Raw genomic sequence first — 16,027 nt, 5'->3', positions numbered from 1 at the left:
AAATCACATCGTTCGACACAATGCCAATTGTTCAAGATAGAGAAATAAATGAAGGCCATACAAATATTTCTCCCGACCCGGGAATCGAATCTGGGACCTCTGCATAGCAGTCCTAGTTTTTCAACTTATGTCTCAGGGTGGCAGGCGCAGTGCCAGTGCCTCTAAGATCTTTGCTAGTTAAAGCTCTGAGTGGCACTGCAACTGTAATGGACATTCGCGTTGCTTAGCATCAGGCGGACGACTTGTTCTAGTTTTTAACTACAGTTACAGAATTTTTGTAAGCATCATTAATTACCTTATAAACTATCGTAGCCGTATCCATGGGACCTGTAAAGGTCTCGCACTTAAAGTTTAAATCTAGATATTTAAAGACGATTAAACAAACACAAACAAAAAATCTTTCGATCTGACTGGACACTGGAACCAATGTCTGTGTGCCTAATCATTTCATTATATTTGTGTGTAATCATTATTATCAACAATAACAACCTCCTGTTGTAAAAACTTTTTGAAGGTCTCAGAATATATTGCTTTGATCTCTGCAGACTATCAGTTACAGTTAATGTTTTAAAATGTCATTTTAACAAAATTTATGTTCACAGTATAAAAAATTTATGCATACTTAATAAATGCGTCGAAAACGGTAGTTGCGACAAACGTTATTTAAATTTAGAATTATAGTCAGTTGCCAACATCGAGTATTTAACCAGAAATAGAGACGAAATAAGGACCATCCATCCCTGGCAACTCTCAGTTACATGGTACTAATATCACTTTTAAATATCAGCTCTCGTTTGCGCTGAAATCACGAATCAGAAAGCTGAAATAGCACGGCGCCAACAACTGACCTCAGTGTACGTTTTCGTGTATTCTAAAAATATTCTGTATTTATTGCATCGAGTATATAACCAGAAGTAGAGACGAAATAAGAGCCATATATTCCTGGTAACACATTAGCGATATAGCTCTTATAAATATCAACTCTCGTTTGCACTGGAGTATAGACAGGCCATCTACTGACCTGTGTGTACGTCTCCGTATATTCCAAAAAATATTCTGTATTTATTGTAATAAAGATAATATCTCTAACAATGCCGTACTGTTCTATTCGGTGGTGTAGGAAAAACAGCAAAACATCTAATTACAAAACAAACGGAATCACATTTCATCGGTAATTAAATATTAAATATATAATTTCGCAATTTTCGTCCATTATAGCAAAGCTCAAGTTAACTGGTCGTTTTGAAGTGAAACAGTTGACAACACCCGTCAATTGTTTCGAACTCGGGCTAGCCAATCGGAGCGCAGTTGTCACAGTAATGATATGGCAGAACAGTTTTCAAACAAATTAAATGACATTTCGTCTCTATTTCTAGTTACATACTCGATGATTTATTGTAATAAAGATAATATCTGTAACAATGTGGAGCCGTTACATTCGGTGGTGTGGGAAAAACAGCAAAACATCTAATTACAAAATAAACGGAATCACATTTCATCGGTAATTAAATATTAAATTATGCAATTTTTCAATTTTCGTCCATTATAGCAAAGCTTAAGTTAAACTGGTCGATTGGAAGTGAAACAATTTATTGACGACTCTCGTCAATTGTTTCAAATTCGGTCTGGCCACTCGGAGCGCAGTTGGCAGAATAGTTTTCAATCAAATTAAATGACATTCCGTCTCTATTTATGGTTATATACTCGATGGTTGCCATAAGTGCTAATATACGATCTCTATAGAAGAAACTATACAGTTTAAGAATGTGCTAATGTGTTACGATAGGATTTACTTTACTCGATCATATAAAATACTGCAAAAAATCCTCTTCGCCTAAACACTCGAGTTTAAGAACCTGTATTATGCAACTATTGGATAAAATGCTATTATCGTCGTATATGTCAATGTATCTACCGTAACGTATATGGAAGAGAATTTGAATTGAATTGAGACTTTGGTGAAAAATATCCGCAGATTTTGAGCTCTTAGCCGCTCACGCGATGCGCTCCTCCTACCGCAAAATGGCGGCTATATGGTTTCGCAAATTAGAAAAGGATTCAGTCGAAATACAAGTTTTTATAAATAAAAATTATTATTCTGCATTGCTAAATAAATACCCTCCGTACTACCAACAAAATCATCTCAAATAAAATGCAGTAATACACCGCAAATCCTGCACTTATGAAAATGAAAAGCACTAATGAAATTTTTGGTTTACTTGGATAAATATGATAATATTCCGTTTGAGTGGTTCTAACGTTTACCATGAAATTACTTCTTAAAGTAAAGTTTATAAACATTTATATTCAGGGTACACTTAAAAACGCTGCTTACGGTATGTTTTCAATAAATAAACACCGAAATCACCAGCCCAAACAATAACACACACGATTGTCGTGACGTATTTTTGAAGTTGTTTATTTTTTAAATGACAGACCCAGGCATTAAAAATTTCTTGATTTGCTAGAGTAGTTACCGAAATAGCAATTAATATTAGTTCTTTTACCTGTTATAACTTCGATATCCGGATAAATCGGTATAAAATCATCACCGGCACCTCTAGGTGTGGTATGCGTCTACGGCTGCATGTATCGCGTGAGAAACTATTTTATCGGATTCTGATCCTAGGTTACGGTTGACTGGGACCTGTAAAAGACCCGAAACGTAACCAACGTTGTGAAATTACAGGTACAAGAGACTTGTCAACTTATGTCTCAAGATATCGGACGTAGTGGCAGTAAATTTTACATACGTAAAGATAGTTCCATTACAATCCGCAGATTTCATAAAAATTTTCAAATTTCCTGTTACACGCTTTCGTTAGATTGGTTTCTGTTGTAATGAATGCATGTTTCTTTTTCCCTCTTCAGCCTCCTTCGGTTCCTTTGTAATGGGTATCCTGAACGTTTGGCCATCATATACAACACATAATTACTACATCAACCCGAACACGACAGTTTTGAGCGCTCCAATGACAGTCTCCGAAGTTTCATCAGTTGGAAGTTTTCCTTCTTTAGGAGCGATGGTGGGAACAGCAGTAGCTGGGGCTTTAATTAATAAAATTGGAAGACAGAAAGGAGGGGTTGTGCTTTGCTTACCTGCTATTGTAAGTTTTGTTAAGTTTTATTTTTAACGTGGCTAGTCATGTTTTGGTTATTACTATTCGAAATCAATCTTTATAAATTATGTAATAGGTCTCGTGAACGATTTTTTTTATTTACAAAGAACATTAGATCGAATATTTACAGTCTGCAAAGTTGCTACATAAACCAAATTTAATTTCAAATTGGGATAATATTCTTTCAATTGGGATGCGAAACATTAACTTGCAGATACCTTATGTGGCAACGAAGCACTTGGTAAACAAGAAATTGCTAAGATCTGCGGACTTAGTCTGTAGCTGAGTTGGTAAAAGCGGTAGCCTCAATGTGGCATCAGACGCTGGTTTTACTTAGTTATGATCGAAGGAATTTTTCTTTGAGTTATTCGTCTTTGTGTCAATAATAAAAGCAACCTAGTGGAATATTTTTACAAAAAATACTTAATTATGTATCATAATACTAAAACAATATGATATTCAGTAAAATAAATCTATTCATGTTAATCAATAGAATATAAAACATATCACTCAATATAAATAACAGGCACAAAACAAATTAACTAAAGCATTAACTTCTATAATTAGATGTTATTATTAAAACCATATCATACGTAGATCTGTCAAAAAAGATCACGACAAAGTGATATATTACCGTCTTGAGTAAATTTAAATAATACTGTAGGTTCAGTTACCTGCGTTACAATCTACACACATAGTGATGTAACTATCAAATAACCTACGTAAATGATTGTTGAATTCTTGTAATATTTCGGTCATTAAATATTTACCATCACGGAATATTTTGTGCATAATATTTTTTTTACCACTTTCATACCAATCGAAAGTACGTGTGACCTTTAAGAAATTCAGTCTACAAAATTGTGGTCCTTTATTATGTGGGATTTTGAGAAACCCACCTGAAGGCATTCGTTAAATCTCCAACCCGTATTGGAGCAGGATGGTAGACTAGGGTCTGATTCTATTACTAATATGGTAAATCGGTTTGCAGTTACTATCCCTGAAACTTAGTGAGAAAAATCCATTTGTTAACAATATCCAATGTTAGACAGACGATGCCGCAGATCTTTGCGATTTAAAGCTCTGAGTGGCACTGCAACTGCTATGGACAGGTGTGTCGCTTACCACCAGAACCACGACGGGTTTGTCCCGTCACTATCATAAACGTAACACTATTACGAGGAGTAAAAATAAACTGGCTGTTCTTTAGAGTCGTTCTCACAAAGTCACAAATTCGGGGAAATGTGTACGCTTCTATATTAATAATAATAATATTAATAAAGTGGTTCAAATCAGCTGTATGTCTGAGAAAAATAAAGTAAATAATAATAATAAATAGCTTTCTTTATCTACATTAAAATAACAACAATTTAGCCTTAAATAATATCATCTAAAGTTACACATGTAGATAAAAAGGGAAGTCTCAGCTGGAACTGTTTTTCAGAATTTACCTTGTCGCTAGATTTTATGTTAGTACTTAATAGTACGACGCGTCTCGAGTAGCTCCAATAAAATTATCACTAAAAGATACACAACTTAAACTTATAACTATGATCATTTGTCATGATGAGCCCGTGAAATATTCAATAAAATTCTAAATATTTATTCTTAATGAACCGACTTCAAAAAAGGAGGAGGTTCTCAATTCGACTGTATGTTCTTTTTTTGTTATTTTTTTGTATGTATGTTACGCGATAACTCCGGTATTTGTGAACCGATTTTTATGATTCTTTTTTTGTTGGAAAGGGGGTACTTCCATAGTAGCCCCATTTCATTTTGAAGAAAATCATCCACCTCAAAGGGTGGCTGTTCACGCATGAAGAGTCATTTTTATAAATAGCGCCTAACTTTAATTTAGGAGCAATTGCTTTTAGCAATTATTTAGTTGATTTTGCTATTTCTCCAATTCAAGGCGTTTTTCTCTCGATATACTTTGAGTAGTGTCGTAGTGAGAACCTATTTTTATTATCTCCAGTATCAAGTCCTGTATAGTGGCGAACTAGGGGATATTTCAATGAAACCTAGCAAATAGATGTAATTCCACGTACTTTTGAGGTCGGTTTTTTTAGTACTCTGTACTGAGATTATATATTATTTGATAGATGGGGATGAAGAGCACACATATAAATAAAAATAAAGAATGATAAAATAATATAAATAAATATATAAAAAATATGATGAAAATAATAATAATAAATAAAAACCGTATAAATTCGATGGCCGATGAATCTACATCCAATTACTTTCCGATCGTTGCTTTGAAAGTAACCAAAGCTTGCATTTCTTTTTGAAAGTGCAAGATTATGTATGTGTATAATAAGATTTCGGATGATATTAAAAAGTTACCATTTATACTAAAGGTTCACAAAAATCCACAGCGGATCGCTGCTGTTTAGCTCTTTCAGATTATTTGAAGTAAATATTGTTAAAAAGGGCAGCAGTACTGATTAATTTAATATTAAAGTTTCCCAACATCAATAAATGATAATAGTTTAAAAAATGTCTCACGCAGCTTTCATGGATGGTAATCGGACAAACATCGGCATCCAAAGTGATTTTAGCGGCAAGATTTATCATGGGCATCACTGGAGGAGCGTTTTTGGTCTACGGACCTATGTTCATATCTGAAATAGCGGAGGATTCTATCAGAGGATGTTTGGCCTCAGGTAAATAAGATATCGTCGTCTTACTTTCTCAAACTCAGCATAAAGTAACTGAAATGCAAGAAATGCATTGTATATACAAATTTTGCAGGCTGATGTCACATCAGATTTCCTTCATATTCACACTAAGCTTTACCTATTCTGAAAGTGATGATAAGAAATTTATAACAAATAGGAAGTTTTGCCATCTCCTGAGAAAGTAAGGCATCGATATGGTTCTTGTAAAAATAACATTGAAATGACGAATTTTCAATCGAAAGAAATGTATCCTCTTAGTGATGGTAAATCAGCATCTTCAGAATAATTTGTTGACATGAAAATAGGTAAAAGGGAAGATTTGTTTGACCATCGATTTAGAGAAAGTCATTTTTGAAATAAAGGGCGCAAAGGAGTACTTACACGAAAGTTTTCTTAACACATAGATTAGGAAAACTTTTGTGTAGCAGTGTCATTCAAGAAGAGAAATTAAATTGCCATGTAGATACTTTCAATTTATTAATTATACATATGGAGGCTTCAGTTTAATGATTAAAATAAGGAAAAGGTTGGTGGTGGTCAAGCATTATTACATAGCTGTTAAAGACCAATTTGTGATAAAAGATGTAGCTGGTTTGATAGTATTGTAGTCACATGACTTGCACTCTGTTTGTCGCACTTTGGTAACTATATGTTCACAAATAAATGTGCCAGACAATGACACCAATTATCTTCTTTCTTTTAAAATAGAAAATTGTCTGTCCGTATGAATCAATTACTTCAGCAAATCGATACATTGTCGCTAACGTCTGATTGCAAATCGTCATGTCTCCAGCTGTCCAGACAGATGGAGACATAAATTAAAAATATTATCTTTTTCTTATTCTAGGACCAGTAACCTTCTACTGTCTTGGTTCCTTATGCTCGTTTCTCTTCGGTTGGTTCTTATCATACAATGTTATCATTTGGACGAACGTTTTTATCTGCGTGCTTGGGGCCATGCTGTGCTTCCTCGTCACTGAAAGCCCTTTGTATTTGCTAAGACAAGGCAGAGAAGAGGTTAGTCAATAATATGATACTGACCAGAAACTATGACTATCTGGTGTGACAAATAGGGCAATTATTACGTTATTCTTTGCAGGATGCTCTAAAAGCCTTAGCAAAATATAGAGGAGGGTCAACTGAATCGAAAATGGTCCTTGAAGAGATATCAAGATTGAAGCAAACGTTAAACCCTGCTGTTGAAATGATTTCAATTACGGGTAATAATATGGAATTACTTAGTGTATTTTTGTTAACTGAATCTATCAGTTACCTAATATCTTTAGTTTCTTCTTTCTTAGTATTTTAGTTGCAGTCTCTACTGCTACTAAAAGACTGAGAAAGTTAGTTTCTCCTTGTGAAAGAGTTCGTCCTGGAAGCACTGCTACCGGGTAAGGTGGCATTTCAGTCGCCAAGCAGTCATGTGAACTTTACTGTGTTTCGGTTTGGAAGGGTAAGAGTGCTGGTGAAATTACAAGCACATGGTACCTACTCGTCAACTTATGTCCCAGAGTGAAGGATACAGTGTCAGTGACTATAAGATATTTGCGTTTTAAAGTTCTGGGTGGCACTGCAACTTTTATGGATAGGCGTGTCGCTTACCACCAGGCGCACGACATGTTCGTCCCGTCACTTAATATTATAAAAAAGTCTTTTTAACCGGAGGTAGGGTTCTCATTCAGTGCAGAACGTCCTGTAAGTTCCGGATTAAAGGGTCGGGAGGACGAGCGCAATCACAGACACTTAGAATCCTATTTCCTACAATAATTATTCTTTCAATACAAATCAAACAATTGATGGACGTGCAGTGTGTTTGAGAAAGCGAAATATTTTTGCCATACCATGTTTTTAAGTACACTTTCTTTCAGGCGTAATTTTTTGAATATATCCGTTTGTTGCAGATACTACAGAAGAAAAGCCTGAAGAAGCTGAAAAACTCAACCCTGATAATGAAAAGATGAACACTGAAGTCACTAAAGTGGAGGTGCTACAAAAACAATCATCTATCAAATTGTTGTGTAAGTTGCTTTAATAAAAAGAAATGATTAATGCAGTAGTATACACACAAATGTTTTTAAAGTTATGCAGTTTTCAAAACCAATGAATTCGGTATAATATGTAGAACTAAAATTTGTCTAATAAGTTTTTTTAATTATTATTATCATGATATTCATTCTTCTTTCAGTTAAATCTTACACAAATCGCAAAGCTTTCCAGGTGGTTGCGACTGCTATAACGTTGCAGGTAAATAATTAAGTTATTTTATATTTCTACGAGTAAGTGGCAGAAATCTGCAGTCTTATTAACAGTCTCGGGACCTTTCACACATTAAGCTATACTAACTGTCACGTGTGTAAACTGCAAATTTGAACGCTATATGAATGACTTAAAATACATTATTGATTGATATGATGTTCTTTGATTATTATATAATATTATGATGATTATCGAAAAAGCATTTCTATGGGATGACAGTCCTAATAGATATTAGCTGTAATTGTCATGGCTGTCACAAAGAGAACTCCCAAAATAATCGACCACAATAATCATAATGTTGTGCACTAATCTGAGCATGTTTCTGTATTGCATTACTATATAAATTACTCTATGATATGTCGCAGGTAATTTGACAACTATTGGGAAAAAGATTAAGAGCTTTTCCTGTGTGTTGGTTAATTTTACCATTCCAATAACCATTTATGGAACTTTCTGGTAGATGTGGGAATATATATATATATATATAATTCACAACCACGAATGAAACACATGAATTTCAGGAATCAAGACAACGCACGTCATAGACAACCATCGAATACATCATCTCCATCACCCTTAGTTGGGGAACCTACAGTAGGAACTATACAATATCTTTAAAAGTAAATTCACAAGCGACAAGTATCAAAAATAGGTTCTTATCAAATCTTATAATTAATTCTCTTTTTAGGTCTTAAAACCTTATCACTGGGAAGGGGTGAACCATAGACGCTGACATCAGCGGGTGGCATAGCCGATCGATCTACCGCTTTATCTGCTTTTTCTGCAGTATCCTGCTGTCCCGCTGTCTCTATCTGCTCTTCCCTCTCCGCCACCTCTGATGCGTCTTGCCACTCACCCCCCAATTCTTCTTTCTCAATAAGTTGAAAAGGTGTTGACAAGCCGGGCTGTCTGACTACATTTTTTGATACTAATATTATCAACCGGAGGAAGGTTATTGGACTCATAACGGATGAGTTGATCTATGTGTCGTTTGCAAATATCATTATTTTCCGCTAATTCGACTAAGAACACCCTAATTCCCAGTTTCTTCAAAATACTTCCTTTTTTCGAAATTGTTTTTCTGTCTACATAGCATCTACACCAGACTAGCTGACCTATGTTAAACGATCTCTTAGTTTCATTTATCGGACTCGAATCCTTATTTCGCGGCGGCACTACCAGATCCAACCGGCCACGCAACTCGCGACCCATCATTAACCTAACTGGGGAAACTCCTATGGCGCAATGTGTAGTATTGCGATACTCAAATAAATATTCTTGTAACTTTTCGTTATTTTATACTTACAAGAATAATTTCCCAAAATTGCCTTAATCATCTTTTTGCACGTCCTGACACTATTTTTCGCCTGACCGTTACTGCACGGATGATATATTGGGGAGGTTATGTATAAGATACCGTTAGTTTTGCAAAACTCAATAAATCCACTGGAGGAAATTTTTGTATCATTGTCGGACACAATTGTTTTAGGTAGACCGAATCTTGAAAACAGAAAGTTTTAATATAAGATGTTTCGTTGCGGTGCCGCAACTCATATTAAAACAGTCTAGCCATTTGCCAAACGTATCAATAGCGACAAGGTATGTTCCTTGGGATACAGACATATAATCAAGATATATACGTAACCATGGCGCAGTAGGCCGCGGCCACGGCTGCGGCGCGACTCGCGCGGCGGTGCAGGTCGCAGAGCCACGCACACGGGACAGGCGCCTACGGTCCGCTCCATGTCGCGGTCGACTCTCGGCCACCATACACGAGATCGAGCCGCACTCTTTGTTCTGACAATCCCTTGATGAGTTCGATGTAACTCCTGTAGTATGTCATTCCTGTGAACCATTGGAATCACTACTCTATGACCTCGTAGAAGGCAACCATTTTCCATCTCTGAATCTGTTTTACAGAGTGAATGCCGTTTGCGGCCAACCATGATTTACATATTTAATCACGGTTTTAAGAATAGAGTCATTCGCCGTTGCTTCACGAATATCTTTATAGGTAACCGGCAACCCTACTAACTGAAGGGAATGTAGCCGGTGTCCACAATACGGTATCCTTGTGAGAATTCGAACCGTCATGCTTCAATGGAGCTCTAGGAAAATCCGCTCCAGGATTTTCCTTGCCCGAAGTGTAATGAATTTTATAATTGTACGCAGAAAGAAAAACTGCATACCTGACTAACCGCGACGCAGTAGTAACTGAAATCCCAACTTTTCCTCCAAAAATTGCCAACAACGGCTTATGGTCGGTTTTTAAAATAACAGGAACACACCGGCCATACAAATATTGGTGGAAGCGTTTCACACCAAACACAATAGCCGTAGCTTCCTTTTGCAGCTGGCTATAATTTCGTTCGCTTTGCAACAGCGATCTCGGGCCGAAAGCCAACGGGCGTTCTCGGCCAGCACCGCGCCCAGGCCGTCCGGTCCCGCGTCCGCGGTTAGCACCAGTTGCGCCGCCGGATCGAAGTGCGCAAGCACGCGCTCATTCCTAAGCTCGCACTTCATCCTGTTGAAGGCCGCTTGCTGCCACTCCATCATCAAGTGGATACTTCTATCGTGTACCTTCATGCAATAATTTGTGGAAGGGAGCCAATATTGATGACGCATTGGGAACAAAGTTACAATAATAACTCGCCATACCTAAAAAATTTTAAGCTCTGTTATATTAGTTGGCTCAGGCACTTTGACGATAACCTCAACATTTTTTGGAGACTTTTGTAATCCGTCCTTACTAATAATATGTCCTAAATATGTTACACTGTCTTGGAAAAAGGTACATTTGCTTTTTTCTAATTTAAAAGCTGATTCTTGAAATCGCTGGAAAACTTTTTGTAACCGCTCCAAATGCACGGCTTTTGACGGGCCCGTCACGCAAACGTCATCTAGAAATATCATTATGTCCTCTATTCCTCCTAAAACGTACTCAACAGTGCGCTGAAAAATCGCTGGGGCACAGGTTCATTTAAACACTAACCGTTTGTACTTGAACAACCCCTTAGGCTTATTAATTGTAGTAAGTTTTTGCGAATCCTCCGATAACCTTAACTGATTGTACGCCTGACTACAGTCCAACTTGGAGTATTGCCGGCCATTACCCAACTTTGGAAAAATCTCTTCTATCCTCGGCAGAGGATATCTGTCAATGTAAATAACCTTATTTAATGTTACAGAGTAATCTGCACAAATTCTAATGCTACCATTTGACTTACGGACTGGAACAATAGGGGTTGCGTAGTCCGAATGATTCACCGGCTCCAATATCCTACCTGTAACCTATCTCAACCAACCTCTCGAGCTCGGCTTCGACCTCATTTTTAATCGCAAACGGCAATGGGCGAGGTTTGCAAAACTTCGGCTTCGCACCTTCTTTTAACTACAGAGTAACGTCATCACGAGAACACACAGTAACAACCTAAGTCAATACTGAACAAATCTTTATATTTATCGACTAAATTTCGTGTTTCTAATTCTCCTACAGAAGTTAATTCAGTTTTGTTATTACTCGAAGTTATGTACAATTTGAATTTGGCCATGAAATCTCGCCCTAACAAAGGGAGTCCACAGTTTTCCACGACAAAGAACTTAATTTCGTGTGTTAAACCATTGTAGGTGACTTCAGTGGTAACATACCCTATAGGCTTAATTTGATGGCCGTTATAAAAGCACACTCTAACATTACACTTAAAAATTTGTTTGTGAGCAAAATGTGTCAAATAAAGTTCCTTCGAGATAACATTAGTACTAGACCTAGAGTCAATTTCCATGTTTAATGTCGTTCTACTATTAACTACGATCGAAATTGAATACGATTCATTGCTCATGCACCTCAGGTTGAACATCTGAAACTCTTTACACTCGCGGCAATCTATTGCCGCTTGTTCCTCATCCGAATTAGATTCTGTTTCTAAGTTGATATTTTTGACGGTTTTTATTTTAGCACAGCACATTTTCTTAAGATGGCCTTTTTCTTGGCACCTTTGACAGCGGTAGTTTTTGTACCAGCGCCTCAAAGCCTCGTGACCCTTCATGCCACATACTGCGCATCGCTCTCTAAAATCTTTTTTTTGCGGTACCGCAGCAGCCCGGCCCGTGCCTGACCACAGCAGCGGTTCTTCTTTTAAGGCAGCGGCATTCATCAAAGCACCCAGCGCCATAGTCCGCTCTCTCGCGATCACAGTTTACTTTGCTGTTTCTAGTGCCTTGGCGAATGTTAGTTTGTTTGCGTCCTGCTTACACAATCTGTCTCGTACAGCTCCCATATTCAGCCCGAGTACAAATTTGTCCCGATACACCCTGTCCATGGAGGCTTCGAAGGTGCAATGCACTGCTAAACCTTGTAATCAAGCCCAATCCTCGACAGTGTCCTCCTCTGCTTAAACAGCGTTGTAAAAGTTAAAGTCGGCAAATGTCGCCCGCGTAGGAGTCAGGTATTGGTCTAATAGTTCTACCAACTCATCGAATTTCGAAGTTTCCACCTCCTTCGGATGACTGAGATTTCGTAATAAGAACTGCACGCTTCTTTTTTTGAAAGATGGTAGGGTTCCGATCCACATCGTCACCAGTTGATGGATATGGAAATATATATATATATATAATTCACAACCACGAATGAAACACATGAATTCCAGGAACTGATTTCAATCTCAAAACTCACACGTCAAGACAACCCACGTCATAGACAACATTTTCATAATTAATTAAATAATGAATGACGTATTTAACACTTGTTTCACCCAAAAGGAAGGTCACAAATTGTCAGGATTTTTTTAAAATAAAGAGTGTTTATAATAATTAATAATACAAAGATCGAACACTTAGAAAAAATTCTTTCGATCCGGCCGGATTCGAAACGACGTTTTCCAACAAACCGTGCCAGAAACTATGCCAACTAAGCCACGGAACGAACCAGCGGACATCACGATTTTTTCTATGAGCTTGTTGTCGAATCTTTGTATTTGGTTTTCAACGAGTTTTTTAGCCATAGCGCCATCTATGAGAAATCCATGAAAGTATTTTGTCACGCAGTTAGGTAACTTTACAGCTACCAGGCCTGGCTAGAAATGTCGCTATGTGTTTGTCATTATGCGATATCTTTGTATTAATAATTATAACAAACTAGTGGAATAATTTCACAAAAAATAATAGAATATCAATTCAATACAAATTTAATTAAAGAGTGTTTACTTAAAAACTTGTACGTTATTTTTGTTTACCAAATAAATGCTGGTATATTTTTTCTTCAAGTCTACATCGAAAGCTTCTATTATAATTATCTATTTCCTTGCAGGTATTCATGGGAATGGTACCAGTGATGGTAAACGCAGGTTCTATTTTTAAGGAAGCAGCTCCGACCATTGCCTCAGACGCCTGCTCAGTTCTGTTAGCTCTTGTATTGGTCGTCAGTTGTGCAGTGACTGCTATTATTTCTGATTTGGCTGGGAGAAGGGTGAGATCTCTTTAAGATTAGACCTCCGTTTCATTAGATACAGTTTATAAATTTGTTTGTCAGGAGACAGAAGTATCTTTCTGTGATTATAACATTCATGCATTCGTCAATCTGCCACAAGAGCATGACGACTATAAAAACGCCTTATAGAGCTGATTATTTGAATATTTGTACTAGTACTAGTGAGATGAATGATGCAGATTTTGGAGGTTTCTTGCATGTCTCAGGAAGCTTTCGATTTCGGCCTTGAAACGTGGAATTTATTTTGGAGGCAAATGGTCGTTAAACGGAGATTAAACTTGATGAATGATGTTTATGACTTAATGGGATATAGTAAAATGGACTTTATGGAATTTATGGAACTAATGTGGACAGTGGAAAATATTGAGATAAAACCACGTCTCATCAACTTTGGGCATATCCTGGGAAAGGCTAGGTTTAACGTATTAAGAACAAACGGTTAGTATATGGTAGCATTTATATAGAAACAAAAACGTAGATGAAAAACTTGTAGTCTCTACATCTCCTTGTAGGAGATATTCGTCATATGTTGATGTGTTTACGATACGTTAAAAAATTTTCCTATATTCTTTCAGTTTTTGATAATATCTTCATCTCTCATGGTAGCAGTATGCATGATTAGTCTGGGCGTGTTAACTCAGATCAAGACTGGTCCAAGCTGGTTATCAGCACTTCTAATATTGTTCTACTGCTTCTCTTTTAACTTTGGCGCTGGCACAGTGCCTTATGTGCTTCTGGCTGAGGTGTTTGTACCAGAGGTTAGTAAAGTTTTCTTACTTATGGACTTACTCGTATATTAGTGCAAGTTATCTTTTTAGTATTGCCAACTTGTGGAAGTTTCCTTGTCTGATTTCTCCTAGTTACCACACTATTTTTGTCTTGCAAGGTGATAATATTAAATCTTTCATAAAAGATTTAATTTTGCTCTAAATAATGTTAATTTTAGTTGGTTTATTTAACTGTCCGTGTTCTTGCTTATTTAGTTTCTTTTTCTATAATTGAAATAAGAAAAAGTCTAGATTGTTATGTATCTGTTCAATTACAGGTTCAAGCAATGGCCTCAATGATTCTAGTGGAATGGGCTTGGTTTCTGAATTATGCCATTCTAGAACTCTTCGTGGTAGCACGAAACCTGATCGGCCTGCATGGAGCGTATTACATTTTCGGTGCAGTGTCCATTGGTAATGCTATTATCAGCTACTTCGGAGTTCCTGAAACCAAGGGGCTAAGTAATCAACAAATTCAGGAGGCTTTTAGAAGAAGGTAGAATATTTATAACGACCTAGGACTTTTGTAGCGTATAAGTTTTCTAGCAGACTTCAATTTTTTTCGGGTCTATTGCATATATTTGTTTTTTTTCAAATAACCAACATTTCGGAGCTTAGGACTTAGATTTTTCACAATTTTTTAGAAGCACCTATAGGAACTAGATTTTGTGTTATTAGTGCACGGAGTTTATAATATACATATAATTGTGGTTCAATTGTGCGTTGTCAGTAATAAAATTCACATTAAATGTGTCACAGATACTTGTAAATAATCATAAGACATTAAATCAAGATTTAAAAAATTTTGGTTTTTATTTGTAAATGGCTCTATGTGGAAACTCATGATTGGTCTTTATCGTTATATACACTATATCATTGAGGTGGAGTCAAGTTGGAGGACAGTTGCTTCCCAATTAAGGGACGATCTCTATGGCGATATGTACCTATCACTTTTTACTTTTCAGTTTTTTTTTATGATATCAAGTGAACGAAGGGATGAACAAGTCGTGCCCCTGGTGGTAAGCGACACGCCTGCCCGTAGGAATTGCAATGCTAGTCAGAGCTATAAATCGCAAAGATTTGGTCTATAAATTTGGATATAATAATAAAAAAACGTCAATAGTATCCAGCTTTCATTTGTAGTTCAAGATTCTGGTGACCTCAGCATCTCCCTGATTGCAGCTTTACTGCAATCCTCATACAATCCACTTTGCTTGTAATGTCACAAAGGTGTTCCGGTACTTTTTTTCCGTCTGTCATTTAGTGCTTTTTTGTCTTCACTGATATTTGCTATTTAGTTAACTATAAACTCACGGTTATAATGCAGTTAAGTTAACCCACTAATTAAACCCGGGTCGTTATACCGCTGGCTTGACAGGTTCACAAGCTGTCATAGAGTTTACTTTCTACGCCATTGTCATATCAAGGTCGTGTGAAAATTAAACATAATGCATTGTTTTATTTTCCTGGTTAAGGTATAAGTATGACACTAACGACAATTTTTGTGAAGTAGATTTTGGTTACTCGTATTGTTATAAAAAAAACTCACATTAGAACTTAATTGAAGAGTAAAGACAGATAGAATTTTGGGTTAGAATTTTAGCATGAAATTTGATCTAACGGTTGTCCATCATTATGATATTTGTAAAACAGTACAACTTTGACAGGGTAGTACTTATGAAACCAACCGCTTTAAATATTTTGTCAAGCAATAAGTCT

The 16,027-nt window shown here is 36.6% G+C and overlaps 1 protein-coding gene across 1 annotated transcript; it reads left to right on the top strand.

Moving 5' to 3' along the window:
* The first annotated feature begins 2,877 nt into the window (after nt 1–2,877).
* On the top strand, nt 2,878–15,066 carry LOC113229051 (facilitated trehalose transporter Tret1-like). The gene is made up of 9 exons (XM_026462533.1): nt 2,878–3,107; nt 5,632–5,785; nt 6,648–6,817; nt 6,900–7,020; nt 7,702–7,818; nt 7,986–8,044; nt 13,362–13,520; nt 14,117–14,299; nt 14,587–15,066. Exons 1-9 carry the CDS (start codon nt 2,892–2,894, stop codon nt 14,806–14,808), a joined length of 1,401 nt encoding a protein of 466 aa, XP_026318318.1. The 5' UTR covers nt 2,878–2,891; the 3' UTR covers nt 14,809–15,066.
* The last annotated feature ends 961 nt before the right edge of the window (nt 15,067–16,027 follow it).

This window comes from Hyposmocoma kahamanoa, unplaced genomic scaffold (assembly GCF_003589595.1).
Source record: "Hyposmocoma kahamanoa isolate Upper Pololo Valley unplaced genomic scaffold, ASM358959v1 270, whole genome shotgun sequence".
NCBI classification, from domain to species: Eukaryota; Metazoa; Arthropoda; class Insecta; order Lepidoptera; family Cosmopterigidae; genus Hyposmocoma; species Hyposmocoma kahamanoa.
The sequence above is the reverse complement of the archived record's forward strand: the minus strand, read 5'-3'. Positions and strand labels throughout refer to the sequence as shown.